Consider the following 17,985-nt stretch of genomic DNA (forward strand, 5'->3'; position numbering starts at 1 on the left):
CCTGGATTAAGCTAAAATTGGCCATGTCTTGTTAGATAACAAATACCTTCAAATAAAATGTCATTTCAGAGAGTAAATAGTTTTAGACGTGGTGGAGTGCATTAGGAACTGATTTAGAATTTAGCAGACGGAATACGTCACAAACCGGACAGATATCTCGGCTGCAAATTACAAATGCCATAGGATATAATTCACGTGTAGTACGGTGGACAGGATATGTTCAAAGTCTAAATCAGAACCTTAACCAGAGCCCCTCTTTTATTTCAGACCTGAACCCGCAGGACCTCACTATGAATGACCCATTAATTCCAATGTTCCCATTAACAGGATTTACTGGGCACATGAGAATTATGTGAATTATGAGTTTAATTGAAACACTGCTGGCAAGTCGTATTCTACCTGGAGATTTCATCTGCTTCAAGAAAGCGATACCTCTGGGTGGAAAAATGGAGAGCACTTTCGGACATCAGCACTGTAAACCCGATGTGTACATGTTACTCTCCAAACACTCATAAACCCTGCTTTCCCCACCTCCAAAATTATAGTGATTTTACATAAGTGGAAAAAATAACTGGAAATAACAGGAATTTTATTGCCCACTTGTAAAAGTATTGTTTTTGTTCTGCAAACCATTTTGAATGCACCTGAGTGCACATAGGAATCTGCAGAAATGCATGCAAGGGAAAACATTCTACAATACTGGGGTCATGTAGTGGATCTCCAGGACATGTGCATATTCATGTGTCTTCACAAATTTTCAAAGTAATTTAAAAATAAAAAGCAAAAGTAAGCTATTCTAAACAGAACATGTAAATTCAAGCATAAAACAGCTGTTGAGTGTCAAAAGAGTACTCAGAAGCAAAAGGTTTCCAATGTTTACTGGGGGCCTTAAGGAAACAATGCATTTCAGAGACAAACACCATGTTTCTGAAAAAGGCAACCCACCATTCTTTCAATTAAATATTTCTGTCCACAGTAAAAGACACAGTGCTCTTATTGTACATTGTAAGGAAGGTTAATTCGACAAGAGAGTCCTCTTGGTGTAACATACTGAGAAATGTTCAGTACAGATATGCCTCATTTTCTGTCTTTCTCTCTCCCTCCATTGGAAATTCGAGGATATTATAATTTTAAGGATTTAGGTAACATATTAATATCCCCCAACTTAATGTTACTCAATTTAGTAATATCAGGTGATTGGATGATTTAGTCTGTTTTGTGAAATTCAAACTTGTGACAGACAGCTCCGACACATATCAAGAGTGAACATTTAACTCGCTGATCCACCAAACTGGCCATGAAATGCTCCCCTGGCTCTGTCCTTTAGTAGCTTAGCATAGCTAAATGCTTTTCCTCTGTAGAAGGCCAATTATTAACTTTAAGACTTGATTATCATTGCTCCTCTTTAACTTTGAGCGCCATGATCTTTGCTCATTCTGTCACAGGGAAGTTCTAGGTGGATTCCAGAGATCTCATGGTCCCTTCTCCATCCTCCTTTGTCCCTTCCAGTTCTTCAGCACCTGTGCATCTTGGCTTAGAGCTTGGAAGCTAGAGCTACAGCAGGAGAAGCATTCCAAGAAGATCGCTATTTGTATCGTGACACAGGGCAGCGTTGATAGTCTAGGTCTTGCTCTGGTTGCCATCTTCCTAATGGTGTGTTACAAAAATATTACACTCCCAGTCCTGGGACGTGATAATGGGGGATGAGTACTTATCTAGGATTTATGCCTCTACTTTAAGGTGGTGAAACGCAGGGAGCAAGGCCTTTTACAGCTCACTCCTAAATCCCTTCCTGGGATATTCCTTGAGTGTTACAAAGTTTCCAGGATCCGCTATAGAATCGTCTACCAGAAACTACACTTAATGGCTATCAACTAAACAGGTGTGCTGTTGACTATTGTTCAGGAAGAAATGGAGGCCACAGCACATCAAAAAAACTTGTTTATGAATCTTTTCTTTTTTTTAAATTTAATTTTAATTTAAAAAGGTTTATAGAGTGCTGGCTACACCTGTGGGTATCAGAGCGCTTAACATAAGTTTGATAATAGTACAGTTATAAAGTATTATAAGCAATTCCCATACTATAATAACAAAAAAACTAAAAAAAACACAATTAGAGAAAATGCAGCATTAAGGCAAAAAAATATAGAAAACAATAAACATATGGATTGCATTGGTAAATAAGTGACAGAGGTATTGGATTACAGACAAAAGTATCAGGAGTAAGCACAATTTAAGCAGCAGCAGGCGGACAGCTAAATGGTCCAGGTATGAAGGGAGTAGGATTGGAGTGTGAGGAGGGCTGGAGGAATGTGGGGAGGGGGAAGAAAGGGTAGGGAAGAAGGAGGTCAAGAAAAGTTTTAATAAAAGGGAGCAGGTGGAGGGGAGGAAAAAGAGGAGGAGGATACGGAGGAGTTTAAAAGCAGGTGAGAGGAGAGAAGATTATAGGGCCCCAGTATATGTTAAGCAGGTAAAGTTTGAGGTCTTTTTTGAAGCTGAAGTACGAAGAGTTACAGCGTAAATCTAAAGTGAGGGCATTCCAGATGTTGGGAGCATTACCAGAGAAGGAACAAGATTGCCAGGCTTTCTTTTTTAGCTGAGGGGGGATGAGAAGGAGAGTGTTGGTGCTTCTCAACAGACGGGAGCAACCAGCAATTTTGAGTTTACTTGTGAGGTAGTTTGGGGACGTTAGGTGAAGGGCTTTGTGTGTAATGCAGGCAATTTTGTAGGCAGATCCACCCGCAGCAGGACAAAGCCTTCCTCTTGAAGCCATCTAAGGGCTTAGAGGGCAGGGGAGATGTGGTCAAAGTGCCTAGTGTCAGTTATAAGCCTGGCCACAAGGTTGAGAATAGTTTTGAGGGGGGCAAGGTGGACCTTGGGGGTTCCAGAGAGGATAGCATTGCCATAGTCAATTTTCGAGAGGACAAGAGCTTGGACTACAGATTTGAAATCATCAGCAGGGATGAATGGCTTCATTTTTTTAGTTGACGGAGCGTGAAAAGTGCACCTTTAGCGGAATTTTTTATATGGGAAAATGTATATATTTTTTCTTAGCATGCAATACCCCAGCCAGGTCTAAGATTTTCGTAATAAAATTTCCACCCGCAGCAGGACAAAGTCTTCCTATTTTTCTAGCCTTATTTGAGGACAGAAGTGGAGGCTTTGCTCCAACGATACATGGCTTGGTCTCTAAATCTACTTGATAGCCGGTGAGACATCCAGAAATCAGCTTTATTTTTGGATCATTTTGTATCAGGAGAATGGGAATCTTTAATAACTGGCCTCACCTATAAGCCATCGGATAAAGTTAGCCTATGTTTTCTCCAGGGTTTATTTATTGAACAGGTAACATGATTTGGTCTTGGCTTCTTTAGGCAGCCCTAAAACAAAGTGCCTAAAGGGAGACGTGTTTTGTTAGATGGATGGAAGTCTTGCCTGTCTTCCCAGGTGACAGATATCCTCCTTTAGTACGGACTGGGATGAGCAAGATGATTCTGACAAATGAATACCACCAGCTGGTAATCAGGTCACCTATAAGGCGACTGCAAATTTGATATTTTAGATGTCAATAAAGCAATTGAAAATGTGTGTCCCTTATTGCTTGGTAAAGTGGAAATGCAATGGTCCCGTAAATATTAATAATTTGGCAACCTGCAAAGCAAGCATGCACTCAAAGACAAAGCAATACTAGCAACTCACCCTAAAAGGTGAGGATAAAAGGTGCTTAATCACTGCAAAACTGTATTGTGGTACAAAACAGTTTGAAAACCAATAATTAATATTATAAACACTTCTGTGACCAGTCGAGCACAAATACAAAATGGGCCAAGCCAGCTTCTTACCTTCAAATCTCTGTACACAACAAACCTATGATGCATATGCTCTAATCCTAAAATTATTTCCGCAGCATAGAACCTCATCTCCTTTTCAGAAAATACCCCATGCTGTGAAAGATGGTAGTGCAAGTCTCCGCCTAAAATGAAAAACAATGATATATTTAAATAAGCAAAAACATTCTCTTTGAAGTACCTGAAGCAGCAAAAAAAAGGTATACATGAGTTGTGTCAAATCTTTAGAGGAGCTGACAATTCACCTTCGTTTACAAGGTGCTCCCTTCTGATGGTAAGGAAAAAGTTACATAAATTATTCTTCAGTACGTTTAACTGAGAATATACATTATCACAAAATAATACAGGGTTATTTAAAAAACTGGAACTATTAATCACAGCAAGGAGGAATAGCTGGAAGCCTTTTTATCAGGTACAAAACTAAAGTTCAGTTTCGGAAGGATATGAATAGACCAATCAGCTTTGGATATTTTGATCTGATCTGTAAGAGCAGGCATTTAAGGAGCTAGAAAGAAAATTATCCTGTTGCGTATGAATTAACAAAACCCTCAAGGATCCTTAGGATCACTTCATTTTTCGGTCCCTTTTATAGTTCCTTACGGATTTAAAACTCCTGGAGACTTAAACAGAGTCCCAGTTCAAAAATGAGCATGAGCGCTTTGCATTCTTCTATGGTGTGAATACAGGTTTATGACAAAAACAAAGGTTTTGAGCTTAGTGTTTAAATTTTAAATGAATAAGTGCGGGTGCCCAAAATTATTCTAAGGCCACCGATCACTTTCAACACCCATGCAGTCCCTCCCACCATAAGTCTGGTCCATATCCAGCACTGGTGCTTGCGGCACTAGCCGTGCCTACAAATCCACCTCCCTAAGCCTTTGATGCTCGCACTACCTTACCGCAAATGATTCAGTCGGTGGCAGCAGGGATCTAGAATTTACGTGTATCTGTGTGTGAAGGAAGCTGTAATTTTCAGTTTAGTCTTCAATGTGGTGCTGCTAGTTTACTTAAGTCACAAACCAAAAGCGTGCAACATGCTTCAGTCAATTAATGAGCATTAAAACTGAAAAACCACTGTATTTTGCAAGTTATTGTTAGGATTGTTCCCACACCAGCTCTCGAAACCATAACTCACCATATGCAAGGCTTATGACCTCACCCAAGAGAAAACAGATGCAATTACAAAACGAAATCAACTTACGTTTGAGATTACATATTACATTACCCATACCACTTTGAAAGAGATGATGGTGAAAGTTGTATCATTAATTGGTTTAAGTGTTGTATTTTCATATATATATATATATATATATATATATATATATATATATATATATGTCCAAAAAGCCTCACTTCAAAGAAACGAGCAGAGGACACAACGGGGAATCTTTCAGCGGTTCTTTATTCACCATAGTACTTGCGGCATAATGCATTTCGCCGTGGGCCTTCATCAGATGCCTAGTTACTCTGGGACGTTACTCGCTCCCTCTTAACAGTGTCTTGAAGCACTCCTATTGGTTGGAGTGAAGCAGGCTCCATTCTTGATTACCCGCAGCTGTTGGTCCGACTCATCAGGGACTCCATTTCCCAGCTTGCATCATTCTGGTGAGTGTCAATAGCGGAGCTGGATTATGCTCGTGTGAGCGCTGCTGTGCATGACAAAAGGGGGAGATGACTAATGGTAGCCGAGTGAATCCCGCATGAAAGGTGTTAATTGCCGCCTCAAGTCCCCAACGCCTCCACCATGAGTCCAGCACCAACTCGGGCCGTGACACGGAATACCGTGACCCCGCGTCCCCGTGCAGTCACAGCCTGCTAGTTGCAGCGACCACTGGTTGGGTCTCTCCCCGTGGTGAGCTTGCAAAAATCCAACACCTTGGAACAAAAGAAAACGTTGCCAATAATTTGTTGCAAGCCACTTGCAAGGCGGGTCCTCTGAAAACGCGCTACTGGCCAGCACGTATAAAATGTCCAAAAAGCCTCACTTCAAAGAAACGAGCAGAGGACACAACGGGGAATCTTTCAGCGGTTCTTTATTCACCATAGTACTTGCGGCATAATGCATTTCGGCGTGGGCCTTCATCAGATGCCTAGTTACTCTGGGACGTTACTCGCTCCCTCTTAACAGTGTCTTGAAGCACTCCTATTGGTTGGAGTGAAGCAGGCTCCATTCTTGATTACCCGCAGCTGTTGGTCCGACTCATCAGGGACTCCATTTCCCAGCTTGCATCATTCGGGTGAGTGTCAATAGCGGAGCTGGATTATGCTCGTGTGAGCGCTGCTGTGCATGACAAAAGGGGGAGATGGCTAATGGTAGCCGAGTGAATCCCGCATGAAAGGTGTTAATTGCCGCCTCAAGTCCCCAACGCCTCCACCATGAGTCCAGCACCAACTCGGGCCGTGACACGGAATACCGTGATCCCGCGTCCCCGTGCAGTCACAGCCTGCTAGTTGCAGCGGCCACTGGTTGGGTCTCTCCCCGTGGTGTGCTTGCAAAAATCCAACACCTTGGAACAAAAGAAAACGTTGCCAATAATTTGTTGCAAGCCACTTGCAAGGCGGGTCCTCTGAAAACGCGCTACTGGCCAGCACGTATAAAATGTCCAAAAAGCCTCACTTCAAAGAAACGAGCAGAGGACACAACGGGGAATCTTTCAGCGGTTCTTTATTCACCATAGTACTTGCGGCATAATGCATTTCGGCGTGGGCCTTCATCAGATGCCTAGTTACTCTGGGACGTTACTCGCTCCCTCTTAACAGTGTCTTGAATATATATATTGCGCTGCACTGTCCCTAGGCCATGCGCAGCAGTGGTTTGTCACCTGTATAGCGTGGGGATCAGGACCAGGAACCCAAGCATTCTGGCCTGTTTTCCTACACATGGCCTTCATCCTCGAGCAGTGAAAATTAGACCCACATGGACTGTTGGGCATAAGACCTGGGCTTAGGCCAGGCCCTCCTGCCAACCCCTGTTGTACCTGGCTGACTGTTCGGTATTGGGTGCCAATGGAGAGTGGAGAGTTGGACATTGGGCCTGGTTGGAAACCGGCCCTGAGGTCAACCTTCTGATGCGCACAACGCAGCTGGGGATGGCTGCCCACATGGAGTTGGGTGTACAGAACTCTTGGATGTGGACAGTGCACCGAGTAATGGCAGCTGCAACAGAAATGTTTCTGTTATGGTTAGCCAATCAGAACTGGTATGAATCTACAACGCACAAAGGGAACCATTCATCGATTTGCACAGAGGATCTGCAAATTAAAGATAAAGGGCCATATGTATCAAGCCGTTTGCGAATCGCAAAGGCCGAAATTCGCAGAATTTCGGCCTTTGCGAATCATAAACGGCCTTTTTGCATGTTTTGGTATGTATGTAATATTCGCAAAATAAGGAATAGCAAAGATTTGCAATTCCTTATTTTTCCATAGCATTTAAGGAATCGCAATTTTGCGATTCCTTAAATGCTATGTATGTACCATTTTTGGGTTGTGAATTATGGTTAAGAATTCGCAAATTACCACCAACTTGTAGTTGATGGTAACTTGCGAATTCTTCAAAAAATGCACAATTTGGCATTTTTCAATGTGGCATGTGATGCACACACATGCCCATAGGGCATGTATGTGCGCCATATGCACACACATGTACTTTTCAGGGGTGCAGCAGGGTGTCTTTGAGACACCCCTGCACCCTTGAAATAATTCTCAAATTGCGATTAGCAAATTGCGAATTCGCAATTTGAGAATTATTTCGCAATCATTCCTATGGACCTCCTGGCCCAAAGGAATGCATTGGAAATTATTCCTTAATTGCGAATTCGCAAAATGCGAATTCGCATATAAGGAAGATTAAGGAATCGCTAAAAAATTGCGATTTTCTTCATACATACCATTTTGCAATTCCTAAATAGCGAATCCTTAAAAATCGCTATTTAGAAATCGCAAAATAGTTTGTTGATACATATGGCCCAAAGAGCTCACCAAAATGAAAACTCTCCAAACCCAACACAAACATTTTTTTAAACACCAATTTGGCAAAAACTCCTGCAAGGATTTACACCAAAACAACAAAAGTACCATCCTTTTTCTCTGCATATGGCATTTGCAGGAAAGTGAGTGCATATTATTTTATGTTGTGCCTTTTTCTACTGAATTTTGCTGACCTATTTCTAAACAGCTTCAAACTGAAACTGCTATGACATTTTAAATAATTGGATGGCTACAAATTCTGTCTTTTAGGAAACTGTAAAAAATTCACCTGTTGCATAAAAGTCAAATGTCACATGTGAGTTGCAGTGTGGTCTTACACCAACCTCCTCATGGATTCCAAAAGCATGGTATTAGAGTTGCCTCTTCCCCGCCCCCCCCTGGCCCCCCCCCCGCCGCCTTCCCCGACCACCAGGCCCTTGCCCAACGGGAGATGTCCCCTGCCGCCGCCGGCCCCCGCCCCCCCTTTCCCCCCCCCCGCCCTGCAGTTACGGCGTCATCACATCCTCAACTATCCCCGCCCCCACGCGGCCCACATGGGGTACACCACGCACAGCTAGGGTTCCAGATACACTGCTACGCACGCAAATGCTAGTCTAACGGTTGTTGTAGAGTTTCTCCCTCCCCCCTCTTCTTTTTATTCCCAGTTAAATCTCTTGGTTGATAAAGAGACTGTTTATGCTGTACTCCTGGTGATACTCGATTTCCCCTCCTTGTTTATGTTTCGCACAACACTGGTTGGACACTGCCATGAATAGGAGACTGCAACCCAGCGACCCATGCGACTATGTGGGATATGATCCTGCCCTTGACTGCTACTGTGCTAACCGAGGAACACGACTCAGGACATTGGTTGCTGGTCTTCATGACCACTTTGGTCCTTTTGCAGTGTTGCGGACTGCGTGCACTGCAACACGAGCCATTTCCTGGCGCTGCCGCTTGCGGACTAATGCATCTCCTCTGGCTACTGTTTATTTTCACTCATGTATAACTGGCTTGTCAATATGTGCTACTCGTTGAGTGCCAATTGTAATAGTACTTCATTGTTATGACATTGTGTGAATGATTACCAACTTATATGTGAAACTAAATAAAGTTTGGGACCATTGGTCTTTAAAAAAAAAAAATTAGAGTTGCCTCTTCAACCGAAAACTACTGTAAGCAGATTCTGCAGCAAATACATGTCAGATTAAACTTTATTGGCATGTCACTTTTAAAATCAGCTGCATCACCTATTAAAAAGGGAACTGAGGATGTCAGACATCCCAAATATTGGGATGGCCACGAGCCTGCAGTAATAAGGTTCAAAGAGCTATTTCACTGTAACGTTTCAATACTCTGTTTGAGATTAAAAATGGTGTTTCATAAATTAACACACAAAAGACCAAAAAAATCCTCCTTGTCATAGTTATCCAAGTTCCTACTCATCGATGAACAAAGATGTCATATAAATATTCTTCAAAGATGATTCATGATAAGTGTTTTACACCTCATCTTGTGTAGGCTCCAAAATTGCTAATCAACAGTGACAGTAATTAGATTTTTCCAGGACTGCACATGTGGGATGTGACTTCGATCAGAGAACAAGGAGCTTTGGGATCTGAGATCTTCGTCAGGAAGGTCCGGCAAGGGAAATTACTGGATGACCACTTCGAATGTGATGAGAAGTGAACAGGTAGAGCAGATGGGTCACCAAAAAGGGCTGGCAGATCTCCCAGAGTATCATGTGGGTAGTGAGCTGGGCTTTGGTATGAAGCTTACTTTTGATGGTGGTCTGCTTCTAGTCATGCTGTCTCCTGTCTTACTATGAGGTAGTCTGGATGCATTAATTGGATATCCAGTAGTCTGAAGGGAAGTTTTCTCATTGTCAAAGTACATCCCTTTATTTGGAAATGCAAGGTTCCAGACATTTTAGAAGACCCCGACCTTTGTGCCTCTGGGATAGTGTAACCGTAGCTAGAGTTAGCTCTGCAAAATTGAGACAGGGCCCTCTCCTCCCCCCGTACCTTTCTCGCTTCAATGCTCTCGTCTTCCGCCCTGGTCACAGTGGTCTTAGCAAGCAGGCAGAAGCTGGTGATCCAGGCTCCCGGGCAGGTAGGCCTGGATTCTCTAGGTGAAGTTCCCTCACCCAGCAAGAAGACTCGCCAGCCTTGGTCCCAGTCTTGCAAAATTTACCCTTCTCACATAGCCCGTCTGACTGCTTTGCAGATGGCAATTTTTAGGCTCTCAACCTCCCTTTCTTAAGTTCCATTTCTAGACACCAAATGTGATTCAGAGTATCAGCTGAAGTTTTATGTTGGGGTTTTGCTTCTTTTGAAGTGCAGGCTCTGCTGCTCTCTCTTCCTCTTGAAAAGCAGTCTGTCACAGGAGGGATGTCTCCAAAGTGGATAGTAACCCCTACACGGGCAATGGGAGTGACTAGAGATCCAACCTGGATGCCCGCCACAGTGATGTATACATTAGCCCAGGGCTCCCAGCCCTACTCTTCATGATTCTCTTATCAGCCCCATCTCCTTTGTGATATGTGACCAGGTCCCTTTCCTTGAGATCTCACTGAATCAAAGACCACCCTCTGAAGTATTCACAGGGGGCCTGGTTCTCCCCATCTCAGTTTGTACCCCTCCCAGCTTGAAGGAATGCAGCAATCCACAAATCTGTCTGAGGAGATCTCCCTATCTCCACTCCATGTTTCATCATGCAGGCCTGGGTCTCCCAAAATGAAACCCAGGGCCCTCCATGTATTATATCATCCACAACAACACATACACCCAGTGCATGTATACAGAATATACAAACTAGACAGTACTCCATCATCAATGTACTGTACAATTTAGAGGCATGCATACAAACAGCACATGCATTTAATATATGTGCACTGCCCAGCAATGTATCCTTTATGTACTGTACTACTCATAGGCATACATACACCCAGGATGTGTACTTATTAAGCACATACTGCCTCCATCATGTATTCTATCACTCAAAGATATGTGTACACCCAGCACATTCATTTATTTTGCATGCACTGCACCTTCATGTATTGTACCACTCATAGGCACACATACACTCAGTGCATGCGCTTATACTGCATGCACTGACCAGCACTACATTCTTCAGTTATTGGACCAGTCTCAGGCATACGCACCTCCAGCACATGCAAACACCATGCATGCACTACCCTGTACTGCATTGTCCCTTATGGCACCCTCCCAATGCACATATAGACCCAGCATAGATACATGACTTCTGCGCTGCTCAGCACTTTACTCCAAGCTGAGGTAGACCATGGTAGAGTGCATCACACAGCAGCAGAACCTTACAGAGTGAATGAGCCTATAGGCCTCATTCCAGTGACACAGGTTTAAAAGGGCCTGTTCACTAATACTGACCACTACTACACAGTATGCTGCCACAACTGTGCTCATGCTGCTTAAATTCTGGTGAAGGCAGTAGCTTCTGCCACTATGAGGAGAGCACTTTGGGTGCCCCTCACGGTACAAAATGAATGGAATCTGAAAGACAGGCCTATGACATGGTACACACATATGATCTGCATTTGGCTATGAGAACAAAAATCAGCACTAGGGATCCAGACATCAGTACAGTCGGGCACTCAGGGTATGGGTGCACGTCCATAACCACGCAGAAGACTTTTCCATCCCAAAAATAATCAAGTCTCTTATACAATTTATTGCCATTGTTGATTGTGGACAGGTGCTATCACTCAAGTGCAGTCTGCAGAGCTCATGATGCCCTTCGTTTCCATCAATAACGATAATAAATCTTAAGAAGTATGTCACTTTTTTTGGCTCTTCTGCTTTGACTCTACTTTATGACATACAGTTGATGATGAGTCTCTCCTCCATCTCTGAATGTTGTAATGGAACCTCAGGTAAAAAGACTCATCTTAATCCTTCCAAAATTGAGGTTTTGGTGTTTGGTCACTGTAAGTGGTGGCTAAAAAAACTACAGACAACTGCAGTCCTGAAACCAGCCTCTTTTCACTTTTGGTCCCTCAGAAGACTGATTCATTATGTGACTTACTCACAGAGGGTAAGTGCACTATTTGCCCTGTCAAGTGTTAGCTATGTATATGGCAAAATTGGGCTTCATGCTATTGCTTTATCGGTTGGTTTCAAAGACTGCGCAATGAATGACTCTTCAGGGAGAACACATTTTCCATTCACACATACATTGGATTGACTCCCAGAAGACCTATGTGTGGAATATACAATCCTTTAACTGCCCTATCAAGCTTTCTACATGCAATGGACAAATCTTTGCCAAAATAAACCTATACTAAAGACTCCAAGAAACATGCCTGGCACCCACCTGTGGATAATCTACAATTCCCAAATAAAAAGCATTAACCCAGCAGGTGAAGACCTTGCTCTTAGGGTCTGTGCGCCCTACGTAAAATATGATAGCTTAAAAAAGAAAGGAACTTTCATAAAGGACTCATACTAATTACTGTACTAAGCAGAGATTTTGTAGTGCATGAGGAAAGTAGGCAATTGCCCAGGGCCCCCAACGTTCAAGGGGCCCCACTGGAATGAGAACTTTCTCTCTGTTTGACTTGTCTAGTCAGTTTCTCTATCTAAATCTCTCTCCCTCCCTACCTACGTCCATTTCTGACATAGTCTATTCAACCACGTGTCAGGGCCAGACCTATATGAACAGTTTTTTTAGACATATAATTTAGTATTTTTCGGCATCATGCAGGCTTGAATTAGCAGGGAAATTGTTAATAAAATTCATTGTTTTCCATATAGGGAGCCAATATGTCTTTCCCAAAATCCTTAAGATGACAAAGGCGCTAAGTACAAAGGTATATTTACTCAACAATAATCTTACTACTGGGTAATACATCAAACATTAGAATTAAAGTGCAATAAAGGGGTATCACCTTTAGATTACATAATATTTCTGGGTACGTGTTTTCCCCTGCTTTCTTATCGGTAGGCATAATACCATATCTGATTTAAAAACGCCGTCTGTTCACGCACACAATCGAACTAGTTCATGCAGTTGCAAATATATTTTTACAAGTAATGCCCTTGAAAAATAATATCCTTGTTTTTTAAAAAAGTAAAAGGTTTGCAGAGTAGACAGTATCTTCAGCTTCTTAAATGTCAAGGTTAAAGAGAATCTCTGCTAGGCAAGACAAATATGTGCTCTTATCAGAAAGATATGAACTCCAAAAGAACAAATTAAACTTTTGCATTTTTGTATTTTATCTTACAGCATCAGCCCACTTAGAAAATTCCTCTTTGGTGATGCAAGCTGTTCGCTGCATATGTGCATGAATATTAGAAATGTGAACAGCACATGGTAATGGTGAAGGCGAAGCAAACATCATTCAAGTCATAACTTGACCTTCAAAGAAGTATGAAAAGAATTCCTTTATCTTTGGCTTATGGAAGGTAATCAAATAAAAAGACACCCGGACATGAACTGTTGGCATATGTCTGCATTGGATCAAAGTCGCTTCAAGTGTGGTACCAAGACATCATGTGTCCACATAGATACATGATGCTTAAGCTCTTGGGGCTACGAAAACTTATGCAAGGGTGATAGATTGCATGCTTTTCACACGGTATTAAGCTAACTGCAAATCTGCTATACGGCTAATTAAGATGACATGCATTGTGCCCCGAAAACTTTGCATAAGTGCTTATTTTGCGCTATTATCACTTTTATGTGTGCATTGTTTTTTTTTTGTATTGGCACAATGGTATACAGTTAATTCGTTGTCTGCCAAAGTGCTACTAATTATCAAAACCTCTTTATTAGATATGTGCTAGTACCGATCAGGAAAAGGGCGCATTCTGCACAAATGGAAATTCACAAAGAGGATTCGTTCATGGATAAAATGAGACGAAAGTGCGTGCACCTTATCACATTCCCCTGCGGAGAGTGTGCACTGTGACGTCTAATTGTGCATGGTGGGTTGAGGTTCCAGCCCCTCCCTCATTCTCACTGAGATACAACAGTGGTCACGCCTGTTAAAGCACAGGTCTTATTCCACTTCAATAGTTTGATGTTGTGCAGCTATGCCATAGTGTAGTGTAGTTCCTATTATCCCAATAGGCGCTGCGCATTGGAATAATATCTTCAATAGTATAGACCTAGGGCAGAGGTTAACTAAGTCTTCTACCGACGATATTAGACTTAAAGTTTTGTGTTTGCCAGCTAGCTCAGAGTTCACTAGAAACTTTCTCGAATAGGCAAGGAGGATTTTAACCTCCCTGGATAGACAAGAAAGGATTTAGTTTCTGACAACCATAGAACATGACAACTTTGCTCTCCCCTAATCAAGAGTGTATCTCTAGAGTCGTGTGAAAACAAAAGACAACTTATTTTACTCAGTCAGTTCAGTGCATTCTTAGTTTCACCAGATTGTAGAGAAAAGGAAGAGACGGGCGTGTTCAATAAAAGATGTTATTTATTGATCAGTCTCTTTTCTCATACAAGAGAAATGAATCGCTATTATTGCAATACTTATAGTTAAGTAAAGTGCATACAGTAAAGACAGAATTATAAAATAATACTGTAAAAGCATTGATATGGTTTCTGAGCCATATGATACTTTAAAATGGATAAAATAGATACATACATATATACATTTGACTAATCGTACTCAACTGGTGCTTCTAACCACGCCTACCCCAATGTACCTGACCTAAGCCTAATACGTGGGCGGGGGTAGAAAAGTAGCAGTTTAAGTTAAGTTTGTTTTGCCAAGGGACTGACTCGAGAATTCTCTGCAAGGGGTTATTCAGTTCTGTACCTGAGATCTAGAATGGTGGAGGGCTGGTATCTCTTATCCCAGGTCTTGATATTCCAGCAGCCTGCGAGGGCTGCTTGGAAGCGCCGGAGCTGGATTTCTCAGCAGGAGAAAGGCAGCGTCTCGTTCTCAGCGCGTCAGGAAGGAGGGGCAGCGCCTGTGGGCTTCGCTCTCTGCTGGGCTCCTCGGCATGTCTCGCTGCTCCAATCTCGTCACCACCTCGTGTGTTTGCTTAAGGCAATGTCGGTAATATTTATACCTGAAAGGTGCCGAGATTGACGTAAGGATGGACATATATACGTCAATAAGGATGTCATATGAACGGGTTCGTTAGCACATTCTTTTACTGAAGTTCTCGGTGAAATCAAAACAATGGCTATGGGAATTTCCCAGGTCGCTGTAGGTTTGATTTGTTTTGAGAACTCCGTATGCCTTATCAGGGGCTGGAGGAATATCGCTTGTCTAATTAGATGGCATGCGTTATGACCTAATCAGATAACGCGCTTCTGTGCCGTGGTGTGGCTTAATCAGATAACGGTTTTTGCACCATTGGATGGCTGCTAGTTAATTATTAACCAAACCAGGGTCAGGAATAGGGGAATCGATACAGTACCTATAGGAATACATCACACCCACTCCACGTAGACTATGTCCATATTTACAAATCTAGGCATAGTGAAACCAGTAGCGTTTGTGTATACCGTACCACCCCAAAATACATTCATATGTATTCTGAAAATTGGAATTATAAAATATACGAAACACAATCACATGTACTATCACGTGTACTATATGCACAAGCAGTCTAATAATGCTAAACATATAATGCATATTTTAAATTCAGCATGAATAAAATGTGAAACCACACATGAAATGGCTCTTAATACAGAAAAAAGTGCGAGACCATTTCATCGCAATCATAAAGTTTTGTATGAGAGTGCTAGAGGATAGCTAATGTCTCGTGACTACCTAAAATAGAAATTCAGTTCTCTAAGAATAATGTCTACTTTAAGCAGAGGATAAGTGTCCCAAAAAATCGTAAATATTTTGGAATTGGGGAAAAAGGTTCTTGTAGTCTGAACAAACTGATGAGAAAATTTTTCATATCGCTTATTTTTAAAAAGTTGAAGGCCAAATTCAGGATGTAGGGAACTCCGAGTGCTAATTTGCTCAAAGTTATTCCTGCTGCTCTGGTGAAAACATCATATCATTTAGACTGTTGAAAAAACTGTCAACAGCTTCTTGCGTAAGTTCCACTAACTCGGAAAAAGTTGTTACCATGCATTCATGAGCCTGAGCATGATTGCCTCCATTGATGTTTTGATCAGCATAGCTGACTGAAGGTCGTACCTGATCGATGCTGCTTTCATCTTGTACTTCACTACCCCTCAATCGTAGTGGTGAAGTCTCCACGAATGCCGTCATCAGGATTGGTAGCCGCTGGGGACAGCACAATGCATGAGCCGTTACCAGACCCAACAAGGTATCTGCATCCATTGGCACATCCGATTGTAGTGCCAGACAGGAGTCCAACACGCATTCTTCGCCGCATAGCAAGCACCTTAATACAGGCATAACACAACTTTGCCACATTGGTCTAAATGAAAGAAACCAAGTCATGTTCAGGTCCCGAAGCCGTGCTAGTCCAAGGACTTTAGTTATGCGGTCCCGGTAGCCAATGGCTAGGATCATTTCTTCCCTTGTCGCAGGTGTTTTGTCTGTGACAGGGTTTGCCATAGCGAAATAACAGGATCAAAAATAGGAAGCCTGCCACTAGTCCCAAAAGGAGAGGAAGTCCGCCAAAAATTGAATGGACAAAGTCTGGAAAAATACTCAGGATGGCTTTGAATGGTGTTAAAGCTCCCGAAAACACTGTCTTAAATACATATAAGACACCACTGGTATCAGAAATATTTAAGATTTCGTTCAGTATTTCTGCGAAATGTATGGGGGAATTAGTTGATAACAATGAATGAATCTCTGCCGTTGTCCTTGCAACTTGGAGATCATACGTTTCTTTTGATGACGTTAGCCTGGTCGGCGTCTGTAGGAGCACAGTCTTCATTCTGCTTAAAGTATCAATTCGAATAGAAGCAATTTTCAAATCTGGCCATAACCTTGCCTCCCTGTCTGGAGAATCGTTAGGGAACAAAACTCGTTCACAGCACATGACCTTCCTAGTCACGGTTATGAGATAAGGTTTTCCGGGCAGCAAACTACAACATCTGCGATCTACTATTAGAATGTAACTCCCGTTCGAGAGTCTCCTAAAGAATGGTTCTATTCGTGTTGCAGGTGTGCCTAGCTGGTAACATGAAAGGTTATTTGAAGTCCCTTCACAGGCTCCGTGCAAACTAATACCCTGACACAGAAGTGTACCGCTTAGTGATCTTGCACAATTATCGCCACTGAGAAACACTTTCTGGCCTTTATTACTGACACATTCGTGTTTATAGGGCAAGTTCCATATTGACTTAATGTACCCTTTACCCAACCTTTCATACTGGCCTGCCTGTATATATTTTTGGCAGAATTGAAACTGGAAAGTAGTTTTCGGAATATTTATTATTCCATGTATTATCCATTCAATGACAGGTCGTTCTGACATTGTCAATGGTAATCTCTCAAGTTTTTCAATGCTCAGAATTGTATAGTCAGCACCCTTCTGTGCCAAACTGATTTGTTTATCAGTAAGGTTAAAGATATTAAATAATGACGTTGTGTTGATTAAACGCCAAGGCACATAGCCAGAACGCAGATTTTGTAACGTCCAGCCAAGCTGTACAACAGAACGCAATTGGGACTGACCGTGTTGTAACATCAGTAAGTCTTGCGATATTATATCGATTGCTGAAGACACAATGCTGTCCAGAGAATATATTCTGGAGGACAGAGTCATTAACCCATTGTCCACCACAGAAAGTGATTTTTCCAAATTAATACGGTCAATCTCCCGTATTTTTTCTGCTGTCTCAATTTGAGTTACTTTCCAGACTTCGTTATAAGCTGCATATATAGAGGCCGCTATGAAACGTTTTTGACGCTGTTTGCGTGGTCCCATAATAAAATCACGCAAGTCAGCACCTTCTGTAAGTAAAGTTAGGTGGTGCTTAATTTCAGCCAGTGTGGACGTTTGTAGCCATTGAAGGCAGAGCTTGCCCACGCTGTAGGTGGTTACTATCCCTGGATGTTGTCTTTGGGAATATCTAGGGTCTGGCCTAGTCAATGTGAACCCCTGTATTTTGTTCAGGAATCTGTCTTGACAGTTATTTGTATCTGTGGGCCAGATCAACCATTTTTTCCATTCAGGATGTGTTCTGTTTTGGTTTAATATATGGTTTACGTCTATCTCAACATCTATAGA

General features: G+C 42.2%; 1 protein-coding gene across 2 annotated transcripts in view; it reads right to left on the reverse strand.

The window, feature by feature from the left end:
* Positions 1 to 17,985, reverse strand: part of GRK3 (G protein-coupled receptor kinase 3) — a 1,268,751-nt gene that overhangs the window by 331,116 nt on the left and 919,650 nt on the right. For both annotated transcript variants that reach the window (XM_078667331.1, XM_078667330.1), the window contains exon 11: positions 3,843 to 3,973. In XM_078667331.1, the coding sequence (XP_078523457.1) occupies positions 3,843 to 3,973 (131 nt within the window). The remainder of the gene's footprint in view (positions 1 to 3,842; positions 3,974 to 17,985) is intronic.

Source organism: Lissotriton helveticus, chromosome 11, assembly GCF_964261635.1.
Source record: "Lissotriton helveticus chromosome 11, aLisHel1.1, whole genome shotgun sequence".
Lineage (NCBI taxonomy): Eukaryota > Metazoa > Chordata > Amphibia > Caudata > Salamandridae > Lissotriton > Lissotriton helveticus.